This window comes from Cebidichthys violaceus, unplaced genomic scaffold (genome assembly GCF_023349555.1).
Source record: "Cebidichthys violaceus isolate CVI_PGR_0920_01 unplaced genomic scaffold, fCebVio1.0.p SCAF_16, whole genome shotgun sequence".
NCBI lineage: Eukaryota > Metazoa > Chordata > Actinopteri > Perciformes > Stichaeidae > Cebidichthys > Cebidichthys violaceus.
Genome location: NW_027176329.1, coordinates 12034560 through 12054006, shown reverse-complemented (window position 1 = coordinate 12054006; position 19447 = coordinate 12034560). Strand labels below are relative to the sequence as shown.

At 43.4% G+C, this 19447-nt stretch overlaps 2 protein-coding genes across 3 annotated transcripts in view; both read left to right on the top strand.

Moving 5' to 3' along the window:
• The first annotated feature begins 2602 nt into the window (after positions 1 to 2602).
• Positions 2603 to 5333, top strand: abrab (actin binding Rho activating protein b). The gene is made up of 2 exons (XM_068710631.1): positions 2603 to 3467; positions 4292 to 5333. The coding sequence occupies exons 1-2, from the start codon at positions 2680 to 2682 to the stop codon at positions 4773 to 4775; spliced, it is 1272 nt and encodes a 423-aa protein (XP_068566732.1). The 5' UTR covers positions 2603 to 2679; the 3' UTR covers positions 4776 to 5333.
• Positions 5334 to 9574: 4241 nt separating this feature from the next.
• samd12 (sterile alpha motif domain containing 12) overlaps positions 9575 to 19447 on the top strand; it is a 131260-nt gene continuing 121387 nt past the window's right edge. For both annotated transcript variants that reach the window (XM_068711287.1, XM_068711288.1), the window contains exon 1: positions 9575 to 9730. In XM_068711287.1, the coding sequence (XP_068567388.1) occupies positions 9718 to 9730 (13 nt within the window). In that variant the 5' untranslated portion in view covers positions 9575 to 9717. The remainder of the gene's footprint in view (positions 9731 to 19447) is intronic.

Here is a 19447-nt window from a genome sequence, read left to right as displayed (position 1 = left end):
TATCCAACATGTTTAAAGTCAAACTGACTTTTTGCCATTTCTGTCAACTCTTAAGCTGTCACATTAATTGTGTGGGAGGAATGATGCATGATTTCCTTTTGCCTAGAGATGGGACAGACTTTGTGCCTCCGCCGCCATCAAAGTTGTCCCAGTTTCCCTGCAGATCTGCTGTCACATCAAAATACACACATGCAGCCTTGGAGGTCATGTCGTGCTATGTCTGGAAATGGTAAATATCGGGAAAGCTCCAGGTGGTGCTCCACAAAAGAAACAGGGTTTGAGGGCTGTCTTGGATGAGACAGATGGACTGTGTGTCCTCAATGTGACTTGTTGTGACTATTATAATTATTATAGCATAACCAGATAACACCACTTTTTTTGCAGGAGTGTCTAATATAGTTTTTATTGTAACTATAAATAACAACAGGATGCTGATGGAATTGTGTGATATTGAAGTTGTTCTACTATATACACTATAATGTAGTGTTTGTCTTATCCAATGTGAGGGTCCAAGGAGAGGATGTTGTATGCTGTAAAGCCCTCTGAGGCAAATCTGTGATTTTGTGATCAGGCTACAGAAATAGAATTGAATTGGAAAAATAAAATGGAATAAAATACTTTGATTTCAGTTAAAGATACCACATCAGTTGCAAAAAGCAGTTCCATCCAGGTGTCATATTTGTATTACCAACCAGGAACAGCAATGAGCCCGTTTGTCCTGGTGGAGGCGCAGTAACCCTCCTCTCGGAGAAGAAACCGTATATATCATCAGGCCGACCTGATTTTGAAGAGGCATCCTGTGCTGATGCTCAATGAGTCACTTCCACTCTCCGTGACAGACTGCCAACAGCTGCAACTTTGCGTCTGCGTGCATGTGTGTGTGTGCCAAGTCCTATTTATGAACATCCCTACTCTGCAAACATACATAAAACTACATCAATAATGTTCACATAAAACACAGCTCTTAAATCAGCACCAAACACCCCTCCATGGATCAGTTTACCAAAGTGTAAAGTCTTGATGTTGGTAATGTCATAGTGCATGCTGCTCTCTGCTCTCTGCTCTCTTGAGTGAGTGGGTGATATCACTCCCAGCTGCACTGCGAGATTAAAACCCCTTCATGCGTCAGCAGGAGGTCCTCGTCTCCCTCAGGTCTCATGTTCTCTCCTGGTCAGAAGCTCCTTGTTTTCTTTTCTCACAGAAATGGAATTTAATATTATTAGGTTTTCTTTAGCTTTTAATCACCTGAAAATAAAAATTTAGTGTGCTGTGGTTTTGCATCGGCCACCACAGTTCTCCTAAACACTTGCCACACAGCAGAAGTTTCAGTTGGTTGCAATCTGCAACCTCACCGCTAGATGTCGACACATTTTTAAGTGAAATGTGTGAGATTATTTCAGTATATAAAGGGCAACACCACATAAGTTAAAAATTCCAATATGTTCTTTCCATGGCTGAGGAAAGTTTAATCAATATTTGTGAACATGAGCTACTCTCAGTCAAATCCAGACACCAGCGAAGTAAGTTTCACAACTTGTTATGTCATCAAGTATAAAGTCTGGAGCTGCTACACACGCAATGAATGGGAGACTGATTTTGTTATTTAGGTATGATTTTAAAGCTGACAACAGGAAGGAACATGACTTGAGTAAATTTTACTCAAGTATTGCACCTCAGTACAGCTATGAGGAACTTGTACTTTAATTGAGTATCCACTTGAGTATTTCAATTTCAAGCCACTTTATACTTTTTCTCCATTACATTTATCTGACAGCCATATACGATGCATTGTTATAGATTAAAATACCCAAAATGATGTAGAATAGTTCAAATAAAAAATGCTAATCACACAAAAATGTATCTACGTCTGTACAACATATATCTCAAGGTTGCAAACTAGCATACGCCACCATAAGCTTGTGGTCACACCAGATTAAGTAAAGGTGTAGCAGCAAAAACCCAAAACAACAATAAATTGAGAAAGGGTGTTATTGCTTTTGAGTCCATCTTTTCGTTTGTGTGAGGAGGAAGTTTGCATTATTTCATTTTTCAAGAGTTAGATAGTCCCACTTAAGGCAAAGTGGCTGGCCTCCCCCACCACTGGGTAAGACAGCCTCAAACAAAGTATGTGGACACAAGATCAGTTCTTTATCTCCCAGTTTACAGGGTCATCTACTTCTGTGGGGGTGTTTTTATAATGTGCAGGAAAACAGAAGTGGTTACATACTGTATATTTGCAGTTTGCTTGAAGAGCTTTGATATCTGGTAGAGCTAGAGAGTTCACAAGGTGTTACTGTGACATAAAGTGGTACGTCTTTAATGGTCTTTGCATTGGTGCACTTCATGATGAAGCTTAGCACCCCCGTGGTCTGCCTTGTTTACCTCTAGTTACGAGCTCCGCACTCTGTGATGAAACATGAGTCCGTAGGGGTTGCCGGTGTCAGGGAAAGACGATCAGGACGGTAGCCCTAGATGACTCGAATTCTTTCCACCGTCATGTTAGGGTTCTGCTCTCCCCATTTTAGTAGCTGCAAGCGTGAGTGTGGGGAGCAGCAGAGGGACACAACAATGATTTGAGAAGAGAGGAGATGGATATGTTCAGGCTAATCTGACAGCTGTTAAGGAAGATCGCTTAGCGGGATTAAATGTGTCTGGATTGACACGTTAAAACTCCTAATTATGTCTGAAAACCAGTCTGGCCAAAGGAAACCATCCACCAACAAGAACATCAAGAAGCTCCGCACTATTAGCATGGTGTGCAGCCTGGCGGGCAGCTGGCAGCGTTGGGTGACGGAGAACGAGCAGAAGCAGGCCAGTGAACCCAGCGGCTGGGCTCCATCGCTGGGAGGACCAGCAGAGGAACAGACAAAGACACGGGTCCCAAAGAAGCCTCCTCCCGCTCAGATCCAGCCAACAAGTGCTTCTCAAAATCATGTAATCGGTTCTGGAGAGACTCAAACGTCTGTAACGCCCCACAAGGAGACCAAAGATGCACCCAAGACTGAGGAGGCCAAGACCTCAGCTGACCCACCATCTCGCATCAAGGTGAAGGAAGTGGTGAAGACGGTGACCAGCGGGGTTCAGGAGAGAAGTGCTGGTATCGGGCTCCTGACCGAGATGATCAAGAAGGAGTCCCTGCCATCGGGTGAGGAGATCGACAGGCTTCTGAAGAAGAAATGCTCGCCTACGCGCCGCAGAAAATGCTCCAACATGGTATCGTCTCTGACCAAAAGCTGGAAGCAGGTGGAGAAGGAGCAGAAGCTTGGAAAGGTGGGAGGAGGAGCAGGAGAGGAACGCACCTGTGGTGGTGATGAAGATGGCAGCGGACGTCCTGAGGCAAAGGGGGAGAGACTGGACATAGAGGACACCCAAAAACATGGGACAAGCTCTTTGAAAGAAGCAGAGCAGAAAGACTGTGAAGGAGACTCTGAGTCAGTAGTGAGGATTAAAAGACCCCCGGTCCCAACGTGAGTACGATCAGTGTGCTTCAGTCTGTTTTTCCAGTAAAGAGAGGAAGTTCTTTTAGTACAGAATGGGTTTTAAAATGCTTTAAGGGTCAGATGAAACAGCATATATATATCCTGAATGTGATCTGCTACATTCAATATCCAGAGCGCTAATATAGCAGCAAACAACTACATGCTAAGTAGAGATATAGTGGAGCAATGTCTACCTGAGCAGAGAATGAGGTTGCTCTCTGCACATGCACGTCCGGCCGGCCGCACGTGCATGTGAGTCCCAGTGTGTGTGCCCGATTGGCTAGCTAACTGTCGCTACTCTGTGCTGCGGTCATGTGCCGGTTACCGCTGATAGCAGCATTCTGACCCACAGCGTCGTCGCGTAAGCGTAGCAGCCACCTCCAGTTCCCCATCACTGTTACCACACTGTTACCTCACTGTTACCACACTGTTACCTCACTGTTACCACACTGTTTGCACTGTTACCACACTGTTAGCACTGCTAGCTGCCGGCTCTGCCGTTGGCATGTTGAGAGCCGTGTGGAGGCGCTCCCTCAATCATATTTAGGCTCTGAATTTGTTTTGCGATTGACTCAGACAACTTTTCATGTTGGCCTTCTCACAAACAAAATTTTTCTGCTTTGTTTTCCACCTCTCATGATCACCTAATTCAGAAACTTGTCAATTAGGCCTGCATTGACCCTTTCATGTGCAATGTGTAATACCTGGCCCCATTCTCTAAAGAAATAGGGAGCAGTATTTCATACTACTGGGTCACAGTTATTGAGTGTGCTGTATTATTAATTTGAAATATAATCTGATTTACCTCCCAGGTACAGAAAGGAAGCCGGGGATGCCAACAAGATCAACGCCCTCTCCAAGAAATACAGCGCTGTGGGAAACCTCAAGAGCCGCTGGCAGAGCTGGGCCTCAGAGCACACCATTACCCAGAAGCTGAACCCCTTCAGCGAATACTTCGACCACGATTACTCCATGTCCCTCCGCCTCCAAAAGGGCGAAGAGGGTTACGGACGCCCCAAGGAGGGCACTAAAACCGCGGAGCGAGCCAAACGCGCCGAGCAACACATCCACCGCGAGATAGCCGACATGTGCTACGTGATCAGGATCATGGCCGATCCGGAGCCGGACGGAAAGACCCGCGTCACGTTCGGACAGCTGTTCGACAGATATGTTCGGATCTCCGATAAGGTGGTGGGGATTCTGATGAGAGCCAGGAAACACGGGAAGGTGGCGTTTGAAGGAGAGATGCTGTGGCAAGGCCAGGATGATGGAGTGATCATCACTCTGCTGGTGTGATGCTAATACCCTTGTCAAAGTTGTACTGGAAATCCTCTTACTCAGTCATTATCAAGCAGGGCTGAGGATTTAAAACGCAATCTGACCTGGGTCTAATAAGTGGACACTTGCAGAACCACGTGACAAGAATATGGAAAGTCCAAAGCTTGGCGGATGAGTTTTTGAGAAATCTTCAATTTTTGATGCTCAAGCTGAAGTTTCCATTCAGAGTTGATTCTCTTTTGCACTTTCTTTATGGCTTATGTAAATGAGAAACTTCCAGCCTATGTGTTAATGTACCAAATAACCAGCAGCTTTGCAGCACAGTAATTCACACATGGATTGGGTTTCACTGCCTGAATACCTGCAGCTCAGCAGTCATTATACTGCACCGGGCACAATGCAGAGGAACAGAGCAGACCACAGCACTTTTAAGTCTTGCGGCCTTTTAGACCGAGCCTGTAAGGATTCAGAAAGCATGCCATATTGAGCCATGCTGTACATTTTAGGTATTCGCTTGCACCCTCATTAAAAAGCAAGAAAGCTCTCATCTATACAGTATACAGGAAACTGGAAGTCAACAAGTCGCTATATGCAATGGCGTCTCCTTACAATATACTTGCGATGAATGCAAGCTCTCCTAAAAAGTGTACAGCTTTCTAATTTAACCTTTACCTTCTATGTACATTCATTTTGACAACGATGTCCAGAAGTTCTGGAAGAGCCTGTCTGTACTTTGTTTTTAAAAAGTATTGAAATAGCTGCTTCAAACTATTGCACACAGTTTAATGATGAAAAATGTTTTCCCTCCTCCGCGTATCTCTACATTGTGCAGGTGTTTAAATGTCTTTCTCATGCTAGTGCTGGACATTGTGTTTCAGGATGCGATTAATCTCACCTCGATCATGATATTCTGATTTGATCTGATGAGGACAGTTTGACATGGTGATGTGATGAGTCTTGGACGCTGGATTATCAAGAGTTGTTTTCACCTGTAACAGCGTACTGTACAGGTGACGGACCTAATAATACCCTGAAGACAGTTTATAGTCGTTAAATAGACTTAAATAGACTACTTTGTTTTCATCATGTACATGTAGCAACAAAAAAAACATTAGCATTTTTTAAATAAATATTTTCAATTTGAATTTATTTGTTTATTTTTTGTTTAAGAATACATTTTCAATAAAACAAATAAAAAAATTGTTTTATATTTATTTGTGGTTTCCACTAATCCCAAAGATCACAGACCAGATCATTATAAAGCAAACAAAAGTAGTCGAACAGAGAAACTGTTATTTCCTTTATAGGTGTCTTTTGATTGAGAAAGCAACAAATCCGACAGGTAAGACTCAATCATCATTTATGCAATAATCTACAATAAGTATTCAAAATGAGATGCAGAGTCGATTAACTGTCCTCTTTCTCTTCACAGAATGCTTTATGTTGCCGCCTTTCATGCAGCCTCTGCTTTAGCCGACTGTAAGTGTCCAGACTTTATCTCTCATGAGCTGTGGACCTAGAGGCAGCAGTGAGCAGGATTTGTAAGTAGTACAATTCTAGGGCACTTTATCTTCTCCAGACTCCAATATGTTTGTCATTTCTGTCCGCGAGGTGCAAACTAGTGTGAGCTTGAGCACAAGGAATGAGTCCATCAATAGAGCAATATGTTGGACAAGAATGTGCCAGGTTCATTCATGTTCATGAAATGTTTGAATCTCTTCTTCTTGCAGCTCAGACTCAGTACAACTCCTTCTCCCAACCAGTGCGGTCAGGAAGTGGCGGCCCATTCACCATCACTTGGAGTGTGGGAGGCCGACTCTAGCAACATCCAAGGGTAAGTTTTATATATGTTTCATTTGATGGACAGGAAAAGTATTTTACCAGAAGTAGTGCTTCAGAGGCCGGGTCTGTGGAGCCATCCCTCAACGTTGCCGTTGTAAGAAAATCACAGTTTATTTCAGAACTGTGGGTAAGACGTTTAATAAAAATGCATCCTTTAGACATCAAAACTGTTCAAGTTATTGTGTTTTATAATACTCATCATGCATTATTTTCAGTTTGGGTATATGCAGTTAGAGTACCTTCAGTCTACTTGCATCACATCAGGAACCACACAACTTTAAAGAGACGGTTAAATGAGAAGATTGATACCACTGTCCCCTGGTTGGAGCCAGGAGACGATTAGCTTTGCTTAGCTTAGCATAAAGACTGGAGACAGGGAGAAACAGCTAGCCTGGCAACAAGTTAAAGTTAATGTGGAGTTTCATGCAGCTAGAACTATCGTAATGATTTCTTTCAGGAGTCTTGTTGTCACGGCGAGGGTGCCAGGCAACCGGCAAAAACTCCAGGAAGTCACTGCACCCAGCTATGACACCCCTAAAGCATGCGACTCCTCGTAAAATCTGAGCTCATAGTTTTTACATTTCTGTTCACGTATGAATTAAACAAACGAGAAAGAACATAGTGAGATTTAGAGGTGCTGATAAGTGGGATATTTTGTAATCTTTGGACAGAGCCAGGCTAGCTGTGTCCCTCTTTCCAGTCATTCTGATAAACTAAGCTAATTGAATTCCTTTAATCTGGACTTCAATGTTGAGCTTTTCTTTTAGCGTTTTTGATACATATATATGTTTTAGTTTGATATCAGTTTAGGGATGATAGGAGGTCTCAGGGCTCACTTTCCTCCAGTGTGGTCCTCAACAAATACAAAAAAACAATCTACATTGCAACATAAGTGTTTTTGGTTGTTTAACTTCCTTACCTTTAACACAAATTGGACAGTATAGTTATACTTGTTTAACAATTGACATTCATTCCCAAAAATATAATATTCTTTTCATTTCTACACTTTGTCTCTATTTTTAGTCTGCTTGAACTCATGACTCATGACATTTCTCTCTTCAAAAACTCATTACCACAAGATTGAAAATGAAGCACACACACACACACACACACACACACACACACACACTTACTGTACATGATGCTTATCAAAGACAGACAAAGCCCTCAGACAGGCTGAGCAGACCTTGAAACAAAAGAACAAGAACATGCTGTGGGTTTGCATACCTACAGACACACCTGTTACACACCACACAGAAGAAATATGTGCTGGAAACAACGCTCAGACTTCCTCGTACTGTGACCTACATTATCTGTTTATCGCTGCAGGATATCAGAAATAGAAATGTTGCAATCAAAAACCATGACGCAGGCAGGTGAGCAGGCTGGATACCTCTGTTTATCCATCTACTACCTGACCTGAGCTCCGTGCCTTCCTCTGGAGATATTCTACCCGTGACTTACTTCCAGATGTGTGTGTGCAGTTTTGTTGCATTTTCTTGCAATGTATTTATAAAGCAATATAAATAACAGTGTCATTAGATGTTAAAGTTAGCATCATTGTACTTAACATAATAAGAGAGAAAAGTTGCATCTGCCTTAATTTATCACCATGCCACACCCGGCCAGAGACTACAGTAAGTGGACTGGTTATAGAGGGACAGAGAGACTACAGTATGTGGACTGGTTATAGAGGGACAGAGAGACTACAGTATGTGGACTGGTGAGAGACTACAGTAAGTGGACTGGTTATAGTGGGACAGAGAGACTACAGTAAGTGGACTGGTTATATTGGGACAGAGAGACTACAGTATGTGGACTGGTGAGAGACTACAGTAAGTGGACTGGTTATAGTGGGACAGAGAGACTACAGTATGTGGACTGGTTATATTATGCTTTGAGATGTGAAAAATGTGTGCGGCCTCTGCTTTGCTTTTAAATGTGTGTCTGCGGCTGCAGCCGCTGTGGGGTTTTATATTGTTTAAACAGCTCCATGTCGCTTCTTGGTGGATGTTTAAACAAGGTGAAAAGAATACAAGCCAGTATTGTTTTCACCTTGTGAGTCCGTGTGTGAGCCATCATGGCAAAATGTGGTCCTGGAGACACCTACTGTAGGAAATAACTTCCACTAAGGCAGTGCCAGGTGTTTATATTTCAGTGGACGGCTATTAACACCACAAGCGTCACAACCATGTAAGATGCAATCATAAAACCGAGAAGGTCTGTAGGTGGAGATCTAAATGAAGGCCGAGTTGGGTGTGGTCTGTGTCAGGGTGGAGGGTAGAAAGTGGGGAAGCCCCCCACACTTTACATTTCTTCTGCTATTCAGGCTATTCAATGTATGTAGCTTAGTATGTTGCACACAGTAAGACTTTTTAATTATTGTCAGTCATTTTTGTTTAATTGTCTTATTTTTTTCCCCCTTTTTTTCGAAATAAGTTTCGTCAGGCTACAATGAGGAGGATGGTTGTATGATTGATAATCCGTTACATGCACAGGCTGCAAAGGGCCCTCTTTAGAAAAAGGAATATACTGTTGGTGGTTTGGACATAAGGGCTCCATGGTGTGATGTTTAGCTTACACATTGAAATGTTTATGCACTGTATTTTACAGACTAAATGTCTTCTTTAAAAAGGTAATGCAGTAGAGATCAGAAGTCATTTCACTTTTAGTAAAAAATGAATGTTAAAGAATGTTACTTTTACTTCAGTAAAGTATTCTTTTTGCCATCCTTGTGCCTTACTTATAGGAATATCTATGTACTTGGTGATCTTCCATGAGCGTGCTCGCGCGCTTATACACACGCACACACACACACACACACACACACACACACACACACACACACACACACACACACACAGACAGGGCGAGTGAGGTGCCTTCAAACTGCCTTCTCTGCAAATACTGACGAAACTCTCTTTCCGCTCGTATCCCCAGAAAGCGCTGAGCCTACACTTCCCGGCATCCTTTGAGGCGCGGCAGCAGCTGTGAGCTCCGGCTCGCCCGCAGCCAAGTGACAACACGCCGAACAAGGTGCGATGCGAGAGGCAGCGTTGACTTTTACATTTTCGCCTGCTCCCCTCGCGAGTGATGCTCACATCTGAGGAATAGCGCTATGGCCGTCGAAGGTAAGGCGCCTTGCCTCGCTGCGTCCGCGACGGCACTTCCGTTTCTGTGTTGTGTTTCGTTACAGATACCAGACATTAGTTGGAGTTGCCGTGATGATGGCAGGTGTGTGCACGGCTTACAGCCCAGACGCAGTCAGGTTCACCTGTGACAACCTGTGATGTTGCAGCCTCTGCTCGCTCCGCATTACGTTCCCCCGGTCATCTTCAAATGTTGTTGTTGTTGTTGTTGTTATTAGACTACACCCGCTTGGTGTGATGGCACACGGTCACAGAAGCTCGTGCAAAACGCGCAGCCTCTTTCTGGGTTCATATTGTTACTGTGTGTGTGTGCGTGCGTGTGTGCGTGCGTGCGTGTGAGTGAGAGACAGACAGAGAGCATGCACTGGTTAACAGGTCTGCGACCGTGGAGCGTCCACTTCTCTTGCATAATCGTGTCCGGGCGCGCTGTGCTCTCTCTTTCTCTGTTCTCCGGATGATACCGGAGCCCTGCAGCACCGCCGAGATTAACATCAGGAACTCTGTTGGGTTTTTTTTTCCAAGAATTTATCTTGTTGGTAATATCCATATATCTTTTCGCGCGCGCTCAGCGTCGTTCCAACACACCAGCCTCCGGTTGAGGCTGCTCATCTGGCAGCAGGTGGTGTGACATGTGGACCGGGGAAGTCACCCGCTTCTCCCCGTGATTGTCGGGAAAACGGTTCAGGCGGTATAGGTAGGAAGGCGGTGAGGCGCTCGCTCACGCACGGTACAGAGGTGAGAAAAGTGACCGACAGTGACACAGGATGCTCGGCCAGTCCCCTCACCTTATCGGGGGCATCTTGTGGATCCAGAATCCAATGAGAGGTATGTTGGAGGAAGAGGAAGAGGAAGACTAGGTATGATTGGTATGAGACTGTGGCACTGCAGATCAAGTTATTCATCTCTTGATAAGACATGTCATACACCCTGTCCTGTTTGACCTGAACTCGTCTCTCCTGCTCCTCTCTCGAAAGTAGACTTGTTTGTTGTTGTTCCGCAGCTGTGTGACCTCTCATGTCTTCACATGTTAAACCCGCCCCCCCCCCCCCCCTCCAAAAAAAGAGACGATTGTGAAACTGCTAAACCCAGATTCCTGACATTGTCTCAGATTTTAGTGCAACCTTTGTTCCGTGGGAAACGGCCGAATCAGCAGATCAATATTTTTACCTGAGCACGGATGTCTCTAACTTTAACAACAACTTCCTTATTTGGGCCTTTTTTTTAGGATCAAGAGATGTCTTGTGCCGCTTCTTCATGGTGCTGACAGCTGACCTGCAGGTGTAAAAAGATGTTGCCACCTGTGTCAAAGCTTGAAATGCATCTTTAATGACGTACAGGGCGAGCACAACAGCAGCAGCATCTATAACACAGCCGTCCCTCTCTGTATGGTTTCATTCATGCATCTCTTGAGATTCCTTTTTCACAGCCGAAAAAAAATGGGAAGGCGGCTGCTGCAGATGTACACTTTGTTCCCAGAGCCAAATGATTTTTCTGTTATCCAGTTTTATCCGTTTCTTCATCCCTTTCTCATCTTTGTTTTTATATCAAGGCTAACACCAATCCATAAAAATGATAGGTTAGTATTTTAACAGTATCTCTTATATATAATAGTTAAGGATAGACATACTTTATCCTCTCCACACCCATAAGACTCCATGATCGGACTTTCATCATTTTCCTTTTATTTATTTCACATTCAGAATAATCTCCCAACTACTACTGTAAAATAGCTGACAGAGTGTAATGCAAAGATGCCATTTTAGGAGAACAGGATTATTGAAAGCTTTGTCTCTTTTGTCATTGCTGCGGGAAATGCAAACACAAAGCGTGCAATGCACGCTCAATACAATTTGTGACTTCAGCAGCTCAAGGAGCTATAGGACAACCCGGTGCACTCAGTCATGATTCACTGACTTGTGTCATTGAGAGAGATGAGTTATGAGAGTCCTTGTCCCTGTTCCCCCCCCGAAGCCGCTTTAGCTAATAACGTCTGCCGGAATTAGGGAGGAAAAACTGCACTTCTCAACCCACAAGGTCCGGATCAGACTTCTGCTAGAGCGGCCAGAACATCCTGTGCTGCTCCATGCTGTGGCTGAAATACAATACTTTGAAATACTTTGTGCTTGAAAACAGTTATGGCCGTGTTCACCGCCTCAGAGAGAAAAGTAGATGGGATTCATTGGTGGTACGTTTACTGAAGCACTCTGCTGAAATACAGTAATGGAATATTTATACTTGGTTGTATTGATACTCATACTAAAGGATCGGAATACTTTGAATTTCTTTGCCATCATCTAAATGTATTATTTCTATTTTGTTCTAAGACGGAGTAGTTGATTTAAAGCAAATAAATGAGTGATTATTTGGACAGTCAAATGTTGACATGCTGCTTTTCTTTTGAAGATAGTAAGTATCATCCTATTGTTGTTGTTTCCCTTCCCTCCCAAGATGACACTTACTATTTGGTTTGCACACTGATCTCCATTTCTAGTTTCTTTTTTTCTTTTTAAATTGGTCTCTAATTAAAACCGGTCGTGTTTGTTTCTCTGCACTAAATGAATTACTAAAGAAAGCTCTCCCTGTGGATTCGTCAAAGCTGCCTGCAGCACCATGTCTTTTAATTTAAGATGTGACGTTTGAGAGAAATCACAACAACTCTGCAGTGTCACCGTTTTCTGTTCCAGTGCTCCACCAACCCCCCTAAGACAAGAGAATATAGGTCAAGTATTTAAGAATTTATAACACATGAGAAGACAATAAGCTCTTTGAGAAACTAGCACTTTGGAGAGTGCTTGCCGCCATTTGAGCGTTACTTTGGAGGGCACTTTCACTTGGCTGTTTTCCATTTGTGCGAGACAGCAAAAAAAAATCCACAAATTTCCACAAAGCTCCGTACTGACGATACTTTCCCGATAGCTGTTTTTAGCTCAAACTCTACAGCAATCAGATTTTTTGCTTCTTTGTGCACGCATCTTTTTTGTGCTTGTGTTTGAATGAATACCAAATTGCATATTCTTTTTGAAGTCTGGCCCAGAAATGAAGTGCTTGGAGAAAGTGTTGCGCCGGCGTGTCAGAAAATGTGTGCCTCTCCCTGACACATTTCTCTCTGCCTGCAAGAGGTGTGACACAAGAGTCTTGGGGATTGTTGCATCATGTCGTACGGTAAATCTCTTTTCATTCGGATTACATCATCGGTAAGTGAAGGCGCGTGGCTTGGTCAAACCCCCCTTACACATTCATGTGTCACATGCAGCTGTACTTGTGCTTAGAAATCACAGCTAATCACAGCTACACATTGCTTTTAATAGTACTAATTAGGGCCAGCAGTTGCACAACATACTTGACAAAGGCTCCTGGTGACGGAGCTTTGTCCTCAGCACAGTTGGAGACGTTTATAGTCTCACGTACTACTGTTGCGTCACAACAGCTAATATCGATGACATAATGTCTGATGTTATATTTAGCTCACCAATATTGACTGAGGGCTGGGTTGTACTACAAAAGACCTGGCATGTACCAAGTCAAAAGTGTTAATGGCTGTTCTGAGCGGCCACCCTCGAAGGCGGAGAGAAAAGCCGGCCGGCATGGGACACATTTTCAGATAGCAGTCTCTCATGGGAGGAATCCTGTTGTACTCAGTTGAACACATGAAAAGTGACAGAAGCCGGTTTAGTTTAAAGGGAAAAAAGAAAGCTGGAGATAGAAGTTCAAACCCCAATTCTATTCTCACTTCCACGCGGCGGGTTAATCCGGGCGTGAGTGTCAGATTGTCCCTTTTTGAAAGTTACACAAGTTGTCCATCTGTCACTAAGCCACTGTTATCCGACGTCGGAAATGTGTGAGAGAAGCTGTTTGTTAATCAGTATACTGTGAAGGTAAATATGTTGCAAAGTGCGAGAGCTTGCAGAATACAATTTTCCCTTGTATTAAATATTCCCACATGTGAGCTGAATTTGAAGTAGAAAAAAATATTCAAGGTTGATATACAATGACAGCTTCAAACTCTTAATCCAACATATAACTCCTATTCACTTTCCTTTTTTACTTAGTCCACTTTTCAGCTCGACCACTGAAACCTCTCGAACTGCAACTTTACAATAGTGCTCTATCGCATCACAAAGTGATGAATCTGCTCCCCTTGACTAGCAACTCAAATTCAGCCTTTGTGTCAATGAAGTACTGTCCTCATTGATTCCACCGCGCTAGCATCGTCATCTGGCAGTGCACTTGGTGGGACAATCATTTAAACACACATTGCAAGTACCTTGTAACATGAGAAGTGCAGCATAATGTTAATTCTACTGTTTACTTTGAGAATGTCTGGACAGAGGAGCAAATTACTGCTGCTGTGATGTTGAAACTTTCCAGAGTTGCCTCAAAGGAGTACAATTATGTTCATCGGCACCTGTAGCAACATACCCCATTTGTATAACAAGGTGCTATTTAAGGAGGTCCTTTTTGGATTTATTGGACACTTGGCTGCATAGAGAAAAGCGGGACAGAAAAGAGAGAGGGACATGCAACAAAGAACGCTGGTGGAATCAGACCAGCAATTCTTTGTGTGTGTGTGTCTTAACCACCCGTTCCCCAGCATGCAGTGTTATTTTCAGTCTGAATTCATGTCATATTAGACTGGATATGAAAGGCTACGTGTCTTTAGGGCCATAATGAAGAGCAGAGTTTCATATAAACATGCAACAGAAGCATGTGTTTATGCGTGTAGATACACGCGCACATAGAAAAGAGCCAAGAACTGGACTCCGTGTCCAACCGCAGCAGCAGTGTTTACCCCTGTGGCAGAAGTTGTTCATTTCACTCGTCCTTTCTTGCCTCCCTGCGTCAAGCCTCCTTGATACGTCCTGCCCTGCTCTGCATGCCTGTGCACCCATTCAGAAAACTCCAATCCATCCCCGGGATCCAGCCCAGGAATAGAATTAGCAGAATAAACGTGTTTATTCGCGTCAGTGGAATAGGATTACATCTTAGTCAGGCTAATCAGGAGTTGCTATGGCGAGGGGGGGGGCATCTTTACCAACCTTACTCAGCAGGAACAGGATTAAGATGACAGAAGATGCAGCAAATGTCATAGGAGAGTGGTGTTGTGTAATTATCCCTCGGGTGGACCTACAGCCATCTTTGATGCACCATACTAAAGTGCTGCCCCCTGGAATTTAGAATGAGAGCTAAGCAGAAAATCAAAATAGAGAATAAAATGATAAGAGAAAAAAAGGGTAGTGGTGCACAGAGTTGTCCTGTAGTAATGTCAGCATTCACATGTTCGACTTTCATCAACAGACTTGCATCTCCTAACTTGTACCTGGAGAGAATCTGTCTAACAAATGTCAAGGGTTTACTCATTACAGTCCTGTCGGATCGGTCCCTGGCCTGAGTTCTGAAGGCTTTCCTCGATGGAAAAGATGTCTTCGCTCTTCTCCTGACTGGCAAGCGTTTGATTGAAAGTATTTTAGATTTTTTTTTAAAGTGCCTGACCTTTTCTAACCAGTTTCCAACGACGGCTTCTCAGATGAAACCTTCTTGCGTGTCAGGTTGGGACAAAGCAAGACATTTGAAGGCAACACTCTGAGCTCTCGGAAATTAGAAACAGACCAAATGATGAGTTGCTTTAATCAAGAAGGTAATCGATAGATTAATCAATAGTGTGACATTTTCAGAACTGTGCTTATTAACTGTCTTTCTGAGAAAGATGATGGATGATGAATATGATGGAGATGATACCACTCTCATATTTGATCCTTAATATGAAGCTACAGCTAGCCATTAGCGCTTAGCACAAAGACTGGAAACAAGGTGATACAACTAGCGCCCCTTAAAACATGTGACTTGATCTTTAGATGTGCCAGTAGATGGATTTTTGTTTCCTTCAGACAGAGCCAGGCTAGCTGTTTCACAGTTTCTAGTCTTTATGCTAAGCTAAGCTAACTGGCCTTCTGGCTTCAGCTTCATATTTAGCATACAGACATGAGAGTGGTATCAAACTTCTCACCTAACTCTCAGCAAGAAAGGGAATAAACTTACTTCATAAAATGCCTATTCCAAAACTATTCCTCATTCTTTAAAGGAGACCAATAATAGTGCCGATACTGTACCATAAACTACAGAAGGGTTTGATGTAATTGGCACTGAGCAGAACTACATTTTTGGTTAAAAAAAAGTTAGCTTACATAGTCACAGCCCCGCTATACAGCGCAGCTACAAGTGGAGAAGATTTATTCAATTTAAAAGCGTCGGTGTTTCAAATTGTAGTTATTTTCACATTCACGTCACACCTGCACCTCTCACTCACTGTGTTAGAGTGTCACCTGTAGCCTCGGGACGCTCTCTGCTACGGCTCAATCAACTTCAATCGGAAGCCATTTGCCGTTTTTTTGCACTTGGCACTCACTGAGCTGGATTCACAGCGACCAAAGAGGGAAAAGGTGCGGATTTTCCACATTTAGATCTGAGGAATATGCAGATTAGCGAAGACAAAAAGGATGAGAGGAGTGTGGAGTTGTGTTGCCTTTGTTACAAGCAAAGGCTCTGCAGCGTCCGACCTCTGTTTAGGACTCTTTTTTTTTTTTTACTAGCTGACAGCGTGGGGGCCCTTGTGTGTGGCACCAAACAGGACAGAGCAAGATATTCCGTACAGAGTGTCTTTATCGACCTTCATGACGAATGAGCATGAGGCAAATTAAACTCTGGGGGAAGAGTACGTTGCATAATTTCCCAGTCGTTTCATCGATCTCTTCACCGTTGAAAAAGAGCTTCCAATCCTTTTGTGCGGCCTCTCTTCTCTCTCGCAAACGACGACCTCTGTGCTTTTTTTGTGAAATGCCCTGCGACATTTGGCACCCCGTTGTGTCGAGTGTGGAAACTTGGCGCTGTGTCATGCCGCGGTCCCTGAAGACCACGAGGTTCTCTGGCCTCTGTTCCTGCTCACTGAAGTCCGAGGCAGTCCGTGTGTCCCCGAGTGGGCACAGATGGGTGGGAGTCGATGTCGGGTGAAAACGGTCGTTGTGTAGCAGGACTGCAAGAGTTGATGCCTTTGACATCTTTAAAGGTGGGGCACACAGACAACAGTAATGCTTTAAATACATATTGGTTCTATGAGGAAATGTCGGCCACCACTGACAGCTGGATGACAGTCTGGAAATACTTTAAAGTGCAGAGAGAAGGCACTTATTTGTAATTGTTCCATTGCATGTGTTCGGGGGGGCGGGTGGCAGCAGAGCTAATTATTACAGCACGACAAATTGAATCAGTACTTGAAGAAAAACAAGTTTGTTTCTGCTGCTGACTGCAAAAAGAGCGTATTCACAAATCGAGGAGCGAGCAGTAAAAGTGTCTTTGCATCATTCATATATTGAGCACATCGCCTGTAATATTGAGACACTGAGGAGTTGAATGCATGACTCGGCGGGCAAAAGTTACGGCATGAGCAGAATTTACTGTGTTGACGGTCGAAACAAAAACAGGATGCAGCAGCAGACAGAGCGGAAAAGGGCAAAAGACGAGCAAAAGGTCACAACAAGTGAGGCAGGGGACTGGACGGCCGAACAGACGATCTGGCAGGGAAAGGAGCAGGTGAATGAGGGCTGAATCCAAATTTCAAGGCAGACTTAACGATCAATATGGATGTGATGATGTACTACAATATTTTATATTTCTTACTATAATTGAAGACTTTATTGATGTTTGACTGGAAATGCATTCGCTAAATCTGTGTTTTATCTCATATTTTGCCTTATATTAGCAGTGATGAGCAGCTTATGCTAAGTGAAATGTCCCTGTCATACTGTATAAATTGCCAGTATTACTATTATATTACTAAAAAGCGTTTGGAAGCATACTTTGGTAGAATACTGGCTGTCACCGTGACAATGGATCTTGTTTTATCCTCCCACCACACAGAAGAACATATTTTACTCGTGCCGTGCCTTAATGCTGATACTGCAGTTCTTTTTCTCCATGCGGCGCCGACATTGAGATTCTCTGGTCTGATCACTGTAAAAAAAAATAAAAAATGCATATGACATTGAAGTTTAGCTTAATAAAGAACATGCGGTTGTGAAAATGAGTCTGCAGTTGTCGGTAATGCATGCACTGTCCCAGAGAAATAAACGCAACTTTCCAACGGTTCCCGGTCACCCAGAAGAGGAAGTTTGCTGATCAAATATTTATAGATGCTACTCGGCTCTAAATTAAGACAATCTATTTTTTGTCACCTCTTCACCGTCTGCCTTTGAAGCAGAGCACGTTAAAAGCTTTATGCCTGGGATGCATGCTTCATGGTGAGCGGCCGATTATATTTAGCTCCCATGCGTTTGTGCAGCAAAGTGGGTCATTTCGCTCTGTCGTCGTCTCACTGACTCCGTTTTCTCTGTCTTTCTCACAATATATCCCTCCCTACAACTTTTTTTTTTTCCTTCTCAATTCATTTCATTTTTTTTTAATCCTCCCTCACTCACTCTCTGCAGCTGAGCAATGTTCAAAGCCGCGCACATCTGCGCCCGCCTGACACCGAACCGACCAATCACAGCCGATCGAGCCCCGCGGGTCGGAGAGGGCGGTCTCTGAAGTTGCAGCACAGTTAACTTTTGATAGGATGTCAGGGTGAATTAAGAGAGTCGAGCTGGCTGGATAACTTGTTACATGACTTCACTTTGATAGTTAGCCGTGCAGCCAGTCCTCTTTGTCTCAGCGGCAGACATATGAACAGATAAGTTTACCTAATGAGCGAGTAAGAGGAAGAGTTGAAGGCTAAAAATGGTAAATTGAGGTTTCCAAGTGAACGTGGGCGCTTGTATGGTTTGTTGTGTTTTAAGCATCCAGTAATTGTGCAGGTTTTCCTTGAATCTCTGTTCTCAGTCAGTTCAGACTATAGTGAGATTCTGGTGCAGGCTCTCGTATGCATTAACGAGTGCACTTAAGCCAGTAAGCTTAAAAGGACCTTGACAAGAATTCCTCCAGATGTCACGTGCTGTTAGTAATGGCTCATTACACGTGTATTACCAGGCTACGCTTATGCAACAGTGAGTTTAACGCTTGTTGCACAAACCTATAGGCTGTAAACCAAGATGAAGCTGACAGTTAAAGTCAAATCTGACATTTCTTTTTCTAAACACATTATACAAGTAAACACAAAATCATTGTTGAAAATTTGTGAAAAGACTGAACTATAATGTACTGAATTGTGGAGTTAGACCCTTTATAAAAAAATTATATGTTTTGTCCGTGTCTGAAATCATGGTGCACTATCCTCAGTATAACCCCCTCCCTGAGGGCTGTACAAAAACTAGAGCGCATAACATCAGTTCTCTGTCACTATTTAATTCTGTCCGATAACATTTAGAAAGTGTAGAAGAGCTGAGCTGGTACGTACTGTAACTGGACATATGTAATCAACCCTCACCCACAATTGGCCGTTGTTTTCACCTAATGTTCTATAACATGCCGATCATTCAAATTTAGCTGGGTGGATAATAACACTTTTGTTTTTGTGGTGTGACAAATTCGGAACAGATTTTAATCTTTGCTTTATCGGGACATTATATAAAGACACCGAAAATGAGCTTAAGCCACAACAATTGCCATTTCACTGGTTTCAACTTTTAGCCAACTAATGAAGCGTTCAACCAGTTCATTCAAATCTCTGCTTTCAAAACCAGCGACATCAGAGTCGACCTGCTGATTCACAGT